Source organism: Emydura macquarii, unplaced genomic scaffold (assembly GCF_026122565.2).
Source record: "Emydura macquarii macquarii isolate MOO-44397 ecotype Brisbane River unplaced genomic scaffold, CSIRO-AGI_Emac_v2 contig_2994, whole genome shotgun sequence".
NCBI lineage: Eukaryota > Metazoa > Chordata > Testudines > Chelidae > Emydura > Emydura macquarii.
The window spans coordinates 3,025,593-3,041,554 of record NW_027133131.1 but is presented as its reverse complement, the minus strand read 5'-3'; the positions used below and the strand labels follow the sequence as shown (position 1 = coordinate 3,041,554).

General features: G+C 64.7%; 2 protein-coding genes across 3 annotated transcripts; one reads left to right on the top strand and one right to left on the bottom strand.

Annotated features, from left to right (window-relative positions):
- Positions 1 to 289: 289 nt before the first annotated feature.
- Positions 290 to 4,864, top strand: DDIT3 (DNA damage inducible transcript 3). Its single transcript, XM_067529813.1, has 4 exons — positions 290 to 1,081; positions 2,300 to 2,347; positions 2,824 to 2,978; positions 3,055 to 4,864. Exons 3-4 carry the CDS (start codon positions 2,850 to 2,852, stop codon positions 3,463 to 3,465), a joined length of 540 nt encoding a protein of 179 aa, XP_067385914.1. The 5' UTR covers positions 290 to 1,081; positions 2,300 to 2,347; positions 2,824 to 2,849; the 3' UTR covers positions 3,466 to 4,864.
- On the bottom strand, positions 3,828 to 15,481 carry MARS1 (methionyl-tRNA synthetase 1). 2 transcript variants are annotated; one of them, XM_067529794.1, is made up of 21 exons: positions 15,273 to 15,481; positions 14,713 to 14,803; positions 14,015 to 14,093; positions 13,757 to 13,891; positions 13,332 to 13,407; positions 13,043 to 13,215; positions 10,704 to 10,816; positions 10,241 to 10,357; positions 9,640 to 9,843; positions 9,024 to 9,225; positions 8,741 to 8,815; positions 8,438 to 8,608; positions 7,966 to 8,061; positions 7,404 to 7,521; positions 7,084 to 7,297; positions 6,752 to 6,883; positions 6,056 to 6,160; positions 5,440 to 5,623; positions 5,282 to 5,353; positions 4,441 to 4,551; positions 3,828 to 4,224 (listed from the first exon to the last, which is right to left on the bottom strand). In XM_067529794.1, the coding sequence occupies exons 1-21, from the start codon at positions 15,373 to 15,375 to the stop codon at positions 4,072 to 4,074; spliced, it is 2,724 nt and encodes a 907-aa protein (XP_067385895.1). In that variant the 5' UTR covers positions 15,376 to 15,481; the 3' UTR covers positions 3,828 to 4,071. The 2 variants fall into 2 exon arrangements, with proteins under 2 accessions (XP_067385895.1, XP_067385898.1); XM_067529797.1 differs by lacking the exons at positions 14,713 to 14,803; positions 15,273 to 15,481 and adding an exon at positions 14,601 to 14,665.
- Between the last annotated feature and the right edge of the window lie 481 nt (positions 15,482 to 15,962).

Below are 15,962 nucleotides of genomic sequence, written 5' to 3'. Positions count from 1 at the left end.
GCTCGGCGGGACGGGTCCGCCCCGCCCCGGCTGCAGGGGCCGGCGGGGTGCCAGGGGGGCGCGGCTGGGGCAGCCCCCCCAGGCACCGGGGGGGGGGGCACAGATGGGGCAGCCCCCCGCCCCCCACTGGCAGGGTCACCCGCGGGCTGTGCGCCGGGTACCGGGGTGCCGGCAGGGGTTCGCGCCCCCCAGCTCCAGCGGACGGGAGTTAAGGGGGGGATCTGCCCCCCCCCGGGCAGGAGGCGGGGCCCTGGGTGGCTGGGACCGGGGGAGGAAGCCCCGCAGCCCCGTTTCCGACCGCCCCAGCTCTGGCCCCGGCCCCGTCACCTCCTGCGCCGGGAGCAGGGCCGGGGGACCCAGGCGTCCGGGGAGGGGCGCCGGGGCAGAGCCCCTAGGGCCGGGCTGAGAATCCCCGGGAGCCTCTGGGGCTCGGCCCCCCTCGCTCCCCTGGGGTGCGCAGGCTGCCCCCCCCGGCACTGCTGGACGGGAGGCCTGAGCCTTGGAGGGGGGGCCCTTGTTCCAGACCTCCCTAGGGGGGTTGTGGGTTGTGGGGCCTGGGCTGCTCCCTGAGCCCTGCTCGGGGGGGGGTCACTGCTCCGGGAGGGGGGGGGGGCCTGAGCTGGGCCCCCGCCTCCTCCCCTGGGTCTGGCCCTTTAAGGGGCTGGCGGGCGTGGTGTGACGTCATCCAGGCTCTCCGAGCGGCTCGCCGCGCGCCCGCCCGGGCCCCCGTTGCCAGACGTTGCATCACCCGCCGCGTGACTCACCCTTTAAGACTCGTGACCCAGCGGGAGCCACTTCCGGGTGCGACGCGGCGGGCGCTCGCGGCGTCACCGCCAGGGGGGGCAGGGTGCGCCTGGCCGATTGGCCGGCGGCGGGGGTCGCGTCATGGCGGGGGGCGCCGCCGATTGGCCAGAGCTGGTGCAAGGGTTGCGTCATGCGGGCTCCTTAAAGGGCGCGCGGCGGCTGGGGCGGGCGGTGGTTGCAGGGCGGCAGCAGCAGGAGCAGGGAGAAGATGCAGCGGAGGATGAACCGGAGGCAGCGCGGGAGCCGGGGCCAGGGGGAGCAGGGGCCGCGCAGGAAGGTGCGAGCAGGGCCCCGCTTAAACCGGCTGCCCGGACTCCTGGGTTCCGTCCCGGGGGGGCGGGGCGGGAATTAGGCACGTGGGGGGCACCGGCCGAGCCGGGACTCCTGGGTTCTCCTAGCTCTGGGGCTGGGGAGATCGGGCCTGCCCTCCCCGCGGTGGGCGGCATGACCCTGCCCCAAGTGCCCCTGCCCCGCGGTGGGCGGCCCGGGGAGCTGGTGTGGCTCTTCCTTCCCGCTGGGCCTGGGGAGGTGGCCCTCGGAGGCCGGGGTGATGGGTGTAGCGGGGGTGCCTGGGATAGACGGGGGGTGCACAGCGGAAGTGCTGGGCTGGGGGGACCAGTCCCAGGGGGTGCTCGGCTGCGCGCCCTGCAGCGCTGTAAAGGGCTCGGGGGAGCAGCTGACCCCACCCCCCCCGGGTTTCCCTGCGCGGACCCGTGAGCCTCCCATTCCTCGGGGACCTCGGCAGCGGCTCCAGGCAGCCGGGCCCCTGGTGGCTCTGCGCCCCTAACTCGGCTGCCTTCTTGCATCACTCACCCAGAAGCACAACGTGGGCCGGCTGATGAAAGCCCTGGGAGTTTCTCTGGGGGTTACCGTGGAAGCGCTGCTCTGAAATGCTCCCTTAACTGCCAGGAACTCCCCCCCTCCCCCCCCAGGGATGCCGGGGGGGACCATGCCCTAGGGGGAGACCAGTGGGACAAGGCTGAGATACCAGGGGGACCCGCGCAGGGTCAGACAAGGCAGCCCCTGCTTTATGCAGCTGTTCTCCCCGGGCTCCCAGTCCAGTTCCTCCTGCCTCCCTGCAGGGCAGCTGCCAGCAGAAATGCCTCTGGTGTCTGTGCTTCCACCACTTGGGAGGTGGGGGGAGACCCGGTTCTGCCCTCAGCAGCAGGGCAGGGGGCGGGCAGCTGGCTGGGACAGGGCCTCAGCCGGGTGTGCAGGAGGGTGTCTCCTTGCTTGACACTTCCCACAACGTCAGGGGCTAAAAATAGCCAGTGGCTGGAGCAGGCCCCGGGCCAGGCCGTGGTTTCCGGCAGGTCATGCCAGGCTGGAGAGCGGGCGGCAAGCTCCTCTGTGGGTCACACCCTCCTTTCCATCCCTGCTTGTGCTGCCTGGCTAGAAACCCAGCCAGCTGCTGTCTGGGTCTGGCCTTGCAGGGTCTGGGGGGGATTTAAACCGCTGCCGTGATTGACTCCATGTTTGCTTTCCCTCCCCCCAGTTTTCTAGAAGAAAGTGTGTCTTCATACATCACCACACCTGAGAACAGGTAAGGCCTGGCCTGGCCCCAGCCGGGTTACCACAGGGCTGGGGTGAGATGCAGAGACGGGTGCGCCAGGCACCCAGCCAGAGAGGCAGTGCCTGCCCCACGGAGCTCACGCTGAAGGGGAGTTTGTTCCTGCTCACTCGGGCTGAGCCAAGGGCAGGGCAGCCTGCTCTTAGCGCGGGTGTGCTGGAGAGAGCTGGCCTGCCCCGGCCTCACAGGCCGGCCATGGGACACACAAGGGTAGCCTGGCAGCATTCCTCCTGCTGGGGTGCCAGGCTGAGCCACGTGCCCTTGCCTCCCCTCGGTGCTGGCTGATGCTGGCCACGTGCCTAGCATGACTAAGGGGCGCCGTGTCTGCCCTCAGATCCTCCTGTGGCAGCTGGCTTGTTTATTGTAGGGTTGCTGTGAGGGGGACTTGGACACGGCCCCTGGGGCTGGTTGGGGGCCTGCTGTTAACAGGGTTCTCCCTCTTTCCCCAGCGAGACCGCCTGGCCCCAGCCGGACGATGGCAGCTGAGCCAGTGCCCACTTCCCTGCTCAGCTGGGAGCTGGAGGCCTGGTACGAGGACCTGCAGGAGGTGCTGTCCTCAGATGAGAACGGGGGGCCGTGCCTGGCCCCCGGTGCAGTGGAACAGGTGAGCGAGGGGCAGGTGGGCAGGCTCCTTAGCCCGGCTTGCCCTGTGGCCCCACTGACACACACTCTCTCCACAGAAGGAGCTTGCCTCGCTTGATGCCACAGTGCAGCTGTGGGGCGCGGACACCCCAGCACCCCTCCTGCAGCCGACGGCCGCTGGCCCCGGGAGCTGTGAGCTGGATGCTGAACTGCTGGAGCTGCTGGCCGGGCTCCCTGAGTCAGACTCCAGCCAGAGCTCCTCGGCCCAGACCTGCACCGAGGACGAGGAGGTGGCGGGCCCGGCCCGGGGCGTGAAGAGGAAGAGGAGCAGCCAGCCCACGGGGCAGGGCAAGAAGCGGAGCCGCGAGAAGGAGCAGAATGAGAGGAGGGTGACGGAGCTGACAGCTGAGAACGAGCGGCTGAAGGGGCAGATCGAGAGGCTGAGCGCGGAGGTGGAGGCCACCAGGGCGGCGTTGATCAACCGCATGGTGACCCTGCAGCAGACATAGGCTGAACTGGGCCGAGGGGCTGTAGCCCCCTCTGCTGCTGGACTTATGGGGCAGCTGGGCCCGGGTGCAGACTGAGCTGGGGCCACCTGCTGCAGGACAGATGGCAGGGCCCACAGCTGCACCCCGAAGCCAGCCTCACAGCTGCTCACTGCCAGGGAGCGAGGCCACCGCGGCTGTCTGTCTGACTGCAGCCCCCTATGCTCTCCGGTGCTGTGGGGCTAGAGCCATGGGGCTCCCACTGCTGGGGGGGGCCCGTGCTGTGCGAGGGGCTGGTGGGTGCCAGGCCCAGGACTAACTGCTATTTAACGGGGGCCGACTCCCGGCGCTGCATGAGTCGCTGTTGTAATGAGCGTCGCGGCACGTCTAATAAACCCTGTTTATTGTTCGTCTCCATCACAGCCGGGCGCCTCCCCCGCTCCTTGTGCACCGGCGGGGAATGAAGGCAGGCATGGCCATGGCTCCTGGCCCTCCCCATGCAGCTGCTGGAGGGGGGAGTCCTGGGGGCCACAGCTTGAGGGGGGAGGAAGCAGGTACAGATCCCACGGCGGGGGGAAGACGCACCAGTGCCAGCAGCTCTGCAGGCCACCACCCTATGGCACGCGGGAGTTATTTCCTCTTCTTCCCCTTGGGGGCAGAGGGCTCAGGGACCTTCCCCTCGGCCAGCACCAGCTGCTTCTTCAGCGCCAGCAGCTGGGCCACTGCAGCGTCGATCTGCCCCTTCTCGGCCTTGCTGGCCTTCAGCTGGCGCACATGGTTGCCCTGGGGCACAGAGGGCAGCGGTTAGCTCTGGACACGGGGTCCCTCCCTGCCCCACGTTGGGCCCCACAGAGAGCAGGCTGGGCCCCTGGAAGGGGTGGGGAGAGAATCATCCCAGCTCAGGGGAGAGGCTTTTTACCCTCACTGCAGCCAGGTGGGAGGCAGGGGAAAGTGCCCACCCCACCCCGAGCTCTCCTGCGCCCGCAGCCTGCCCCTCACCTGTTGGGCCACCTCCTCAGCCAGCTCCTTGGCCTTCTGGGGGTCCCCTGCCAGCCCGGCTCCTGGCACAGGGGGCGTCACGTCAGCTGCGGCCATGCGGGCAGCGTGTGCCTGTGGAGGGGGAAGGGAAGTCAGAACAGGTTCTGTCCCAGCCTCTGCTAGGCCCAGCAGAGCGCCCCCCTGAGGTGAGGGAGGGCGCTCCTGGCTGGACAGCAGCACCCCCACAGCAGCTGGGAGGCTGGGCACCCCTGCAGTGCTCGGCTCCAGGGTAGAGACTCCACAAGGCCGGCCCGTGCGCTGGGGAGCAAGGGAAGGCACCGGAGCTGTCCCTCACGCTGTCTGCGACCCCTACCCTACATGTAGCCCCTCGCCAAGCCCCAGGCAGGCCCCCAGAGGGGGGCAAGCGTTACCTGCAGCTCTAAGCTGGAGTCTTCAGGCTGGGAGAGGAGAGAGCAGGTGAGGACAGGCACCAAGAGAGCAAAGCAGGCAGCTGACGAAGGCGTGCGAGGGGGGCCCGGCCCTGCCAAGGAGACACCCCCTCCCCCGGGGACGTGCTCACTCCCTGCTGGCTGGGGGGGCTCTTACTGCTCTCCCAGGGGCAGGTAGCTTCCTTCCAGTCAGCCAGCAGGGGAGTCCCCCGAGTTCCAGCACAGCTGGCAGGGGATGGCCAAGGCCCTCCTCAAAGCAGCCTCCAGGGGGAGTAGCTGTGTGGGGGCTGGCCCAGCCCCCAGGAAATTGCTCCCTGGACGAGCAGGTCCCAGAACGACCCCCCTTTGGAACCGGCCCTGGGGGGTGCTCGGGGTGGGGTGGGGGTCCAGGATTGGAGCTGCCCCTTCCTCACCTGCCCTCCGCCAAACCGCTTCCGCAGGGCTTCGATCTGCTCGTTCTCCAGCTTCTGAAACAAGGGGCTCACCTGGCAGGAGAAGGGGAGATGCTGAGCCATGGCCCACCCCGCAGGGGGCTGAAGACTTCGCCCACCACCCCCGGCTGCGCGCCTACCGTGCCGATCTGGTGCCCGGGGGGCAGGAGGCAGAGGAAGCTGTCGGTCAGCACATTGCAGGCTTTGGGCACGCAGAGCTGGCGCTGGATGGTGGCGCTGACGCCCGGCATGTAGGGCTGTAGCATGACCGAGATCAGGCAGGCGATGTTGACGGCCACGCCCGTCACCGTGCCCGCCCGTGTCCTGGAAAACAGAGGGGCCTCCGCGTCAGAGCCGGGGGCAGCTGCGGAGGAAACGGGGAGGGGGGTGGATTTCCCCACACGCACGGGTAAGGAGTTGGGGGGGTTACCAGCCTGGCTCCCAGCTGCAAAACTAGCCTGGCCAGAGGGACAGGCTGTTAGAGGCCCAGGGCTGGGCTAGTGGGGCGCTGGTGGAGCTGGGGCAGCAGGGGGTGTGGTTGGGGTGGTGGGGAGAGCCCCTGTGAAGTGGGGGAGGGGGGAGTTTGGCCCAGGCTAACGAGTCCCTGCTGTACTGGAGACCCCGGTTCACTAGGACTGGGCTAAGCCCGCGGGACCCCCAGGCTGGCAGGGGATCCCCACTCTCATTGAGCCAGGCAACCCCACTCCGCCCTGCAGGGTGGGGGGGGAGTAGAGGGGCCTGGGTCCTGCCCCCTACCTGTCAGCAGTGGAGCCCTTGATCCGTTTCCAGGGCTCGTTCACTTGGATGTACTGGTTGCCGTAGCGAGAAATGCTCAGGATGCAGCGCAGGGCGTCCCGGATCCTGCAGCCGGGGGGGGGCAGGAGAGGAGAGTCAGAGGGCACCAGCCTGGCCCCTAGTCTGACCTGCACGGCGCAGGCCCCAGCGCCTCGCCACTGCTCTCACCCCCGCACCCCTGGCTGAGTCACTGACGTCCTCAAATCCTGGCTTCACGTTGCAGAAACTCCACCACTGACCCCCGGGTGAGCCTGCAAGTGACACGTGCCCCACGCTCCAGAGGGATGCAAAAATCCCCCAGATCACTGCCACTCTGACCCGGGGAAATTCCTTCCTGACCCCAACTCTGGCCCCCACGTGGGCAAGACCTTCCCCCCCTCCCCCCCAGCCAGACACCACGAGGGGCTGGGGGAAGGAATCTCACCAGCTCGCTGGCCCAGGACACGGAGCACGGACACCTCTTCTGCCAGCTACTGCCCGTGTGTCAACACCCCCCCCCTCCCCCAAAACACATCAAACCCTCCTGGAGCGAACCAACACGGGCAGTCTCTGCCTCCTTCCCCCCACGTTAAGTACAGCCGTCCTGGGCAAACCAGAGCGACCCCAGCAGTGCCCCCTCCTTGCCGCTCCAGGCGGCGCTCAGCCCCCGGCACGCACCGGACCTTCTCCAGCAGCTGGTTGTATTGACGCAGCTCCAGGGTGACGTGAGCCAGCAGCCGCTTGTCGTCCGTGCACAGCTCCATGGGGGGGACGTGCCCGTCGAAGAACTTACAGACGAACATCCCGGCTCTGGGGGGGGGAGAGACCGTGAGCTAGGAGCAGCCTCCCTGGACCTGCCCCACATCCCCCGGCTTCCCCACACAGCCAGGCCCCCTCCACCAAGCCTGGCCCACTGCCCCTTCTTCTCCTCCTGCCAGCTCCCAGCCCCCACATGTCTCTCTGCAGCCCCAGGAGCGCAGCACAGCGCCCCCGCAGGGCCCGACTAGCACCTGTTGACGAAGTTGCCCAGGTTGTTGAGCAGCTCCGAGTTGTTCTTCAGCAGGAGGTCGTGCCAGGAGAAGGCGCTGTCCTGCCCCTCGGGGCGCAGGAAGAGCAGGTAGAAGCGCCAGATGTCGGCGGGGATCCCCGTGTCCTGGGCCATGTCCCCGAACACGCCCACGCCGCGGCTCTTGGAGAACTTTCCATCCTCGTAGTTCAGGTACTCTGAGCAGGGCAGGAGAGAATTCAATGGACTTGGAGTCCGCCTAGAATCACCCTTAGCATCCAGCCCCACCCGGCGCCCAGCCCCTCCCCGGCCCGCCGGCGCTACCCGTGGCGACGAGGTGGTTGACCAGCGTGTAGTTATCCTCGGCACCGAGCAGCGTGCAGGGGAAGACGACGCTGTGGAAGGGGACGTTGTCCTTGGCCATGAAGTTGTAGAGCTGCACCTGGGAGGGAGGGGCGGTGTTGAGCCCAGGGGCACGGCCTGGGGGGCAGCCAGAGATTCTAGGACCCCCCAGCATGACAGTATCCATTGGCACCTGGCCCCCCCCCACTCTCTGGGCAGCACCATCCTTGCTCCCTCTCCAGTCTCTGCTGACCCGAACATTGTCTTGCTGGCAAGTTCTGTCCACTCCAGACTCCTTAGGAGCCCCCGCTGCCCCCCACCCTTAGCTTCCCCCCCCGGGACCATTTATTCCTACCCCGTCTCCCAGACCATTCCTAACCCCTGGCGCCCGCACGAGGGGGAGGGGACAGGATGTGCCTAAGGTCCCAGCTCCGTGAGCAGAGCCCAGGAGTCCTGACACCCCCTCCCTGGCGGGGGGGCAGAGCCCCACTCCCCAAAGCCCAGCAGCCTCAGCCGGGGGCACGAGGGTCTGACAGCGCCTCACCTGCTGCGGGTTCTTCCACCACCTCTCCCACTGCGCTGTGTAGTTGGCCGTGATGGACAGGTAGCCGATGGGGGCGTCAAACCACACGTAGAACACCTGGGGAGACGGACAGACGGATGGAGCCGGCACGTGGGCAGCTGTGGGGGCGCGACAGTCGCTCCCTCCTGCATGCAGGGGCTCAGCACGGCTCCAGCCCAGGGCCTCGGCTGAGCCGATGCCTTTCCCCAGGGCAGATACACGGCGCCCCTGATGCCAAGGGAGCGCCAGCTCCTCTGCCAGGGACAGAGGCAGCAGCATCAGCTCCCTGAGCAAACGGCCCCTGCCTTGCAGGCTGGACCCCGACCAGCCGGCCTGTCCCCATGCAGGCTTGCAGCAGCAGGGCACAGACACCCGGCCCAGCTTGCACCCCTTGCTGGTGCGACAGGGCGGAGGACGCTCCCGGGGACAGTCGCGGGGCTGCGGCCTGGCTCACCTTGTCGCGGAAGCCCTCCAGCGGGACGGGCGTCCCCCATTTCAGGTCGCGGGTGATACAGCGGGGCTTGAGGCCGTCGCGGAGCCAGGAGCGGGTGATGAAGCGGGCGTTGGCCGTCCAGTCGCCCGTGGCCCACGACTGCTCCAGCCACTTCTCCAGGCGCCCCTCCAGCTGCAGGGGGACGAGAGACAAGGCCACGGCGACTCAGTGGGGCGAGAACCTGCCACTGGTCAGATGTCAGAGGATGGGGGGGATTCCACCATCCTCTGCTCCAGAGTCCGGCCCCCCCCCAGCTGCACTCACGCGAGGCAGGTCCAGGAAGAGGTGCTGAGAGGACTTCACCACCGGGGAGTCTTTGCACACTTTGCACTGAGGTTTCTGTGGGGAGGAAGCAGACGGCCTGTGAAGCACGGGGGGGGGACGGAGAGACCGCAGCACCGTGGGGAAGAGGCTCCGTTGATGGGCGCAAGGGAAGAGCCACGTTCCTTGGGGAGCGGCACAGGAGGGCCCCATCTCCCCCCCGTGCCAGCCCCGCACTGGCACCTGTTACACTCCCAGGGCCGGGCCCCCTCGCCGACCGCGGTACCTTGAGCTCCACTGCGTTGATGAGCTTGCCGCACTTGTCACACTGGTCGCCTCGGGCCTCCTCGTAGCTGCAGTAGGGGCAGATGCCCTCCACGAAGCGGTCGGCCAAGAACCTCTCGCAGCGCTCGCACCGCAGCTGCTCCACCGTGTCCGTCAGCAGGACGCCGCGCTCCAGCAGGCGCTGGAAGATTTCCTGAGCTATCCTGAGACCCGGAAGGGGATGATGAGAGAACAGCCCCACCCCCGGGGGGGGGCTACGCTAGGGACCCCAACTCCTGGCCTCCATCAGCCCCCAGACATGCCCTGTGCAGGGGCCGGAGCCCCCAGACTGCATCAGCTGATCAAGGAACGCCACACTGGGGGCAGATAGTTCCTTGGTCAGTAGGGGGAACATCTTTCCATGCTCATGGCCAGCCCAGCGCCCCATGGCCTCAGTGTCCAACATGCCACGCCCGGGAGACAACTATTCTGTCCTGCAGGACCCATGGCAGCCCCACAGGGTGTGTCCCACCTTCCCCAGGCCTGGCAGGGCCTCCCATGCACCCTCCCCCGTACAGCCCCATTCCCACGGGCGCTCTCTGGTTTCCAGACGTGGGCCCCACCGGCGCGATACCTACGCGGTCTGGTGGGGCGTGGTGGTCCGGCCAAAATAGTCAAAGGAGATGCTGAACCACTGGTAGATCTGGGCATGGACGGCGTTGTACTTGTCGCAGATCTGCTGGGGCGTCAGCCCCTCCTCCAGGGCCTTGGTCTCCGTGGCGGTGCCGTACTCGTCTGTGCCGCACACGTACAAGGTGTTCCAGTTCCGCAGGCGGCAGTACCTGGCCAAAGGGGGGGGGGGGGCTTAGGAGAGAGGGTCCCCTGGAGGCAGCTTGGTGGGCATCTCCTGAGGGAGCCACCCAGACCTCAGGGGCTGCAGGGGCCTGTGGGGTCTGAGAGCTGCTGCACGGGGTCCCCTGGGGAGAAGAGGGGGAGTTGGGGGGCTGGAGGATGGGGAAAGTGGCCTCTAAGCTCTAACCAAGGGGATGGACCCGCTGCCCCAGTACCACGGATGAACCCAGAGCTTAGAGCCATGGCTGCCCTTCATGCTCACACAGCAGCGTGAGAACTCCCACCCTCGCCCTCCCCCGGGGAGCCCAGCACAGCTGCGTTTCAGCCTGGCCAAAGCCTCCAAACCGCAGGGGCCTGCCCGCCTGCGGTTGGCCGGGGCCGCCATACCTGGCAAAGACGTCCGCACTGAGGACGCAGCCGATGATGTTCCCAAGGTGGGGCACGTTGTTGACATAGGGCAAGGCGCTGGTGATCAGCACGTTCCTTCTGCCCTCCACGGGCAGGCTGGCGAGAGAAGAGCTGTGAGCGACCCCGGGACGGCCGGGCTCTACAGAACCAAGTGGTTGGTGGGAGCTTGCTGGGCCCTTGCCCCCCCCCAAGCCAGCAGGGGCTGGGTGAGCCGCCCAGAAAGAAAACAGGATGAGGGTCTCCTCCCATCGCTCCCCAACCGAGCGCAGGCCAGGCCAGCCCAGCACAGGGCGTTTAACGGGTGCCGGAGCCTGGCCCTTACACAGAAAGAACCCCGCAGTAAAAACGCACGGCCCCACCGCCCGCGACGGGCGAGCTCTGCAGCCAGTCAGGTGCCCTGTAACCCCCGACCGCTCCCTTCTGCCCACCCCGCCTGACTCACATAGGGCTCTGTGGCTGCCAGACTTCGGGCAGGGCTGCCGTGCCCCTGGCCCAGGCTTCCGCAGCAGCTGCAATTTCTTCCTCCGACAAAGAGCGCTCGGCCAATTCCTCTTCCTGCAGGGAGGGTTGACAGGTGAGCAGGGCAAGGCAGCAGCTGGAGATGGCTCAAAGCAATGCCAGCAGCAGAGAAAGCTGGCAGCTGGAGCCCCATGCGCCAACGTGTGGCTTCTGCTGCTAACGTCGACAGAGGTGCTGGAAGCAGCACAGGCTCTGCCGAGGCTCGGGCACCCCCACGGCCCGGGGAAGGGCAGGGCACTGCTCCAGCCAGGCCCTGGCAGCTTTTCCTCCTGCAGACCAGATGCCCCGCACACCCTGCCGTCTGCCTCACTGGGACACCCTGTACCTCAAAAGAGCAGCCTGGAGCCCCCCCCGTTCACCACAGTGGTATGGTGATGAGTTGCTCTGTACAAAGTCTGCCTTGTGAGGGACCATTTAAAAAGCCGTGACCGGCTGAACGTTTACTTCCTGTTGAATTGTAGGAACTATCATCGTATAGGAAGCCATGAAACACTGCCATGGGTGTGGTTAGTGGGAAACGCCCACAGCTGGTGACACAGCGAAGTGACAAGCCAGGTTTACATCTAGATGAGCGCCGATGGCCCATCAACAAGAACCTGCTCTCTGACCCAGAGACTCCTCAGAGGACACCTACCCGGTGGCCTAACTCCTGTGACACAGCAAGGAACTTTTTAGCAGCTGGAGGAAAGTACAAAAAGGAGGCCCAGTGACATCACCACTGGGCCTCTCTCCTCCCCCAGCTCAACACCTGAAAGATCATCTGGAACACACTTGAACTGGGGAGGTTGGTCCCAGGGTGAGAGGGGATTCAGCCTGTGTGTGAAGAGGTGTAAACTGCCTGGAACATCCAGTGAGCTGAGCAAAGCTTGATTCAAATCTTGCTTAGTTTGTTAAAGTTAGAATTTAGACGGCCGTTCTATTTTCATTTCTTATCTCACCAGCTTTGACCTCGGCGCCTTACACTTATAATCCCTTAAAATCTACCTCTCTGTAGTTAACGCACACACGGGAATGTTTTATCCTTACCAGTGAATGTCTCTAAAGTGCTTGGGAAATCAGCTCAGATGACAAAGGCTGGTGCATGACGAAGGGGCAAACTAACTAATGAGCTTGCGCTGTTCAGGATTATGTCTCAAGCAGTATAAGACTGCGTGTTTCTGGGGTGCAAGGCTGGGGGCTTGGGAGATTTGCCCTGTGTGTAGTTCACGAGTGGGTGTGCCTGTGCCTGGAGGGGTCTGCTGCCTGTCACTGGCAAAGCATCGTACGAGACAGCCCAGGGAGGAGAATTAAGAGGGCCCAGCAGCGAGCAGGCACCGCTTGCTGTTCTGAGCGAGGTTTGCACTTCATACGTTGGCGCAGAGATTTTAAGTGAGACTTTAGTTGTGCTGGCTGAACACAGCCAAGAAAAGGTTGCACTTTCGGTGTTTTCTGTTTGCTTATTTCGGGGAAGGGAACTAGGAGCAGAAAGGCACAAAAATGAGTGAGAGCGATGCAGCCCAAAGCTAGAACTGTACAGACTGCGGGGAGCAGAAAAAGAGAGAGACCATGAGCGTCAGTTGAGAATAAAGGAGAAAGAGAGAGAAACTGAGGCCCAGAAGCAAGCCGAGGAGTCAGCACATCAGCAGGCCCTGGAGCTGGAAGCCAAAGAAGCTGAGGGCCAGTAACTAGCCACGGAGGAGAATGAAAGAGAGTGGAAACCCCAACTGGACTTGGCAACAGAACTAGAACCACCCAGGAGTCTGGTTTTCAACTGGAAAGTCGGACTGAAAAGGGGACCCGGCAGTGTCCAATCAGATGTAGTGACCGGATACCAAATGTCCAGTTACCATGGGCGGAGTGAGCCCAGCAGCTGGGAAGGGAGAGGGAGGTGGAGAGGATCAAGCGATGAGGGGGGGAGAGCCAATGCAGGGGGCGGGGCCTGGAGGAAAGAGGAGGAGCAGTTTTCAGATAGAAAGTTGGCACGCCCCTCTCCCCCCATTCCCCTCTCTCCAAGAATCTGCAATTGGGGCCAATTCTGCCCTGCACCAGGAGACAGACAATCGTCCAGAATATTTGCCTATTTCTGCGCAGTTCACGAAATTGCTGCTGGCTGGATTTCAAAGTTTACTGGTAAAGCTCTGAATACATTCAATGAAATGCCAGTTCAGGAGGCTTTAGGTTAGTGTAAATTCAAAGAAACTGTTTTGAAATGATCTCAGATTACCCCTGAAACATACCCCAAGGGCAGGGGGTCAGATGGGACGGAGCAAAGTGGGGCAGTACCTCTGGCTCATTATTTGCTGGCTTCTCCGAGTGCAGGCTGGGCACCGGCTGTTTCTGCAGATAGGCCTTGAACTCCTCGGCTCCCTTGGGCGTCAGCACGGACTCCGCGGCATTTCTGCAGGGCTCTGAGAGGTTCATGGTCCGGAACCAACTCCTCAGAGCCTGCAGTTCATCTTCGAAAGAGAAGGGCATCAGCGACCAGACATCAAGAAAACTGTCCCCCCCAGACACCCAATCCTGACCAGACCCTCTGGGCGCCAGCACAACGTCCCCCAACGGCAGCTCTTACCTGGCAGGTAGAATTCATCCCGTAACACAGGGAACAGGGTGGCCCACAGGACGATGTCAGCCACCGATTCCACCTCCTAAAGGAAAGCAGAGAGCATGAGGGCGAGAGCGGTGGGGAATGGGGCTCCGGGAGCCTATCCACACAGTGCCCCCCCATGTTCATTGCAGGAGTGTGGCTTGCAAAGATGGTAAGTCCCAACATGCCATATGGTCTGCGGCTGTGATTATGGTTCTTGCATTGCATGCCGAGACTTACCCTCCATGGGCAGAGCTCACCACATCAGAGGCAGAGGCTTCAAGCTGCTTCCTTCACGTGATTCTCAGTGCTTGGCCCTTTATGGGGCGAAGTTGGGGCTCCCCTGGTCTAACTATTTAATTCTGAGATTCCAAAGATCAGGGGACCAAAATCCAGACTCTGTTACTCACCCCGGCGAGGTAAGGAGTGGCCTTGCTGGTCAAGCTTTGATCAATGTAGGTTAATATTTTCCTGATGGCACCTAAAACCTCTCCTCCTTTCTTTCCTTGAACCACGTGGCAATACAGGGCTGTGGATACGGCTGGCTAAGGATACAGAGACGAAGGTTTAACAGGGCCGGAGCCGTGTCTAAGAGAGGCCGCACAGCAACACGTTCCCCATTAGCGACACACCCCAAATGCCAAGTCGTGCTTCTCCAGGTAACCCACCTGCAGCTCTGTGGCTTCCCATTCAAGCCACTGATTGGTGAGGTCATTGTGCTCCTTCCCAGCTAACAGGAAGAAGTACCTGCAGGACAGGAAGGAAGGAGAGGGCTGAATGGACCACCCCGGCTCTGCACTCCCTCAGGAGCAGGCATGGGAGATACAGCCCCAAGGGATTTTGAAGCACGGATAACTCCACCTTGCCACCTTAGTGCCCATCGCCTGAGAACTCAGAGCCCTGACTTACCCACGCTCCCATGGCATGTCACTGGCACAGCAGGGAACAGACCCAGGAGTCCTGACCTCCCCTTTTGCTCTAACCACTAGAGAACACTCCCTCCCCAGCTGCAACAGAGCTTTCCACTCCCGCCAGCACCTCCCAGCCAGGAACCCCCCGGCCCCTGAAAGCTGCAGGCAGCAGCCCAGCAAAACCAGAGGGTTGCTAAGGCATCAGATCCTGGGGCAGGACACGGCCAAGATTGCCCAAGAACCAGGCAGGAACCAAGAGCAACAAGATGCCCAGTTCCTCATCTGGCTGCAGCAGGAAATGGGGAGCAATTGGCTGGTGCCCATTCCCTTGAGCTGCACTGACCTAGCAGCAGGACAGCACCTGTCCAGAGAGCTCTGCTCCTCCAGGGACATAGCAGGACCCGGTCCCGGGCCGGGGAGACCCTCCAGCCCAGAGACCAGCGTGGGACACTTACCGACAGATGGCATTTGGGGAGAAGAGGAAAGTGCCGCTGTCCAGGTGCAGGGCTGGCACCCGCGGGTGGGTCAGGAAAGGCACCACGCGACCTGCGGAAGGGAAAGCGTGCGGCATTGGGGCCCTGGAGCACGAGCCGCGGGCAGGACCAGGGCCTAGGGAGCGAGGAGGGTCGGGAGGGGCAGGCGCTAAGGGACAGCGGGGGTCTGGGGGGCCCTGACGGTGGTGACCCCAGAGAAAAAGGGGCTGGGAAACATGACGGGGTCCCTGGGGAGGGGCCACGGAGGGGTCCCTGGGGGGGTCATAGATCACAGCTGGCGAGGAGCTGTGGGGCTGCGGCTAGGAGGGGGCGGGGCAGGAGACAGCGCCCCAGGAGGGGCGAGGAAGAGGAAGTGACATGGGGGGGCTTAGACCCCCCCCCGCGCTCACGGCCAGGAGTAGTGCCCGGGGGGAGGGGGAGAGACAGTCCTCGGGGGTGCCCGGGGGCGGGGAGGCTGGGCCCATGGAGGGGAGGTTGTGGGGGGGGGGGCGCGGGGGCTCCGGGCTCCCTGCCCCACTCACCGTCCGGGGGGACCCGCTCCAGCCGCACGCGGGCCCCGCTGGCCCCGGCCGCCGCCAGCACCTTGAGGCCCTGCGGGCTGCCCTCGCTCAGGTAGAGCCGCATCCTCGCCCCGCCACGCTCCCGGCCCGCTGATGCAACTGAGCCGCCGAGCCGAGCCGGGCCGCTCCTGTCCCCGGGGGCCCCTGGGGCCTGTAGTCCCGCCGGCCTCGCTCCCCGGCGCCTCCCGCGCCCCGCCGGCCACAGCGGAACTACGAACCCCACAATCCATCGCGGTGCCGCCGGAAAGTGTCGCGAGAGAGCCCCGCTGGTGGTCACCACGGAGAGGGGCTGACCGGGCCATGGTTACTATGGTTACCGGGAAACAGGGCTGGCCGGGCCATGGTTACTATGGTTACCATGGGACGGGGCAGACCTTCCCCCCCCCATTAATCTCATTTCACACACCCCCCGCCCCCACCCCGTTACACCTTCCAAAATGGCCACACGTCATAGGAACGTCATAGCACCGCAACTGTGACATCACCAGCATGGGCCATGATGTCACGGGAGCAGCCTCGCCACTATGACATCACAGGACACCATCACGCCGCCGGGGACTCCCCAAACATTCAGACTCACGGGGCTTGGGTAGACTGGGGAGCACCCCTGGGTGCTACTGGAAACTCAGAGCTCAGATAACCCAGCGGGGA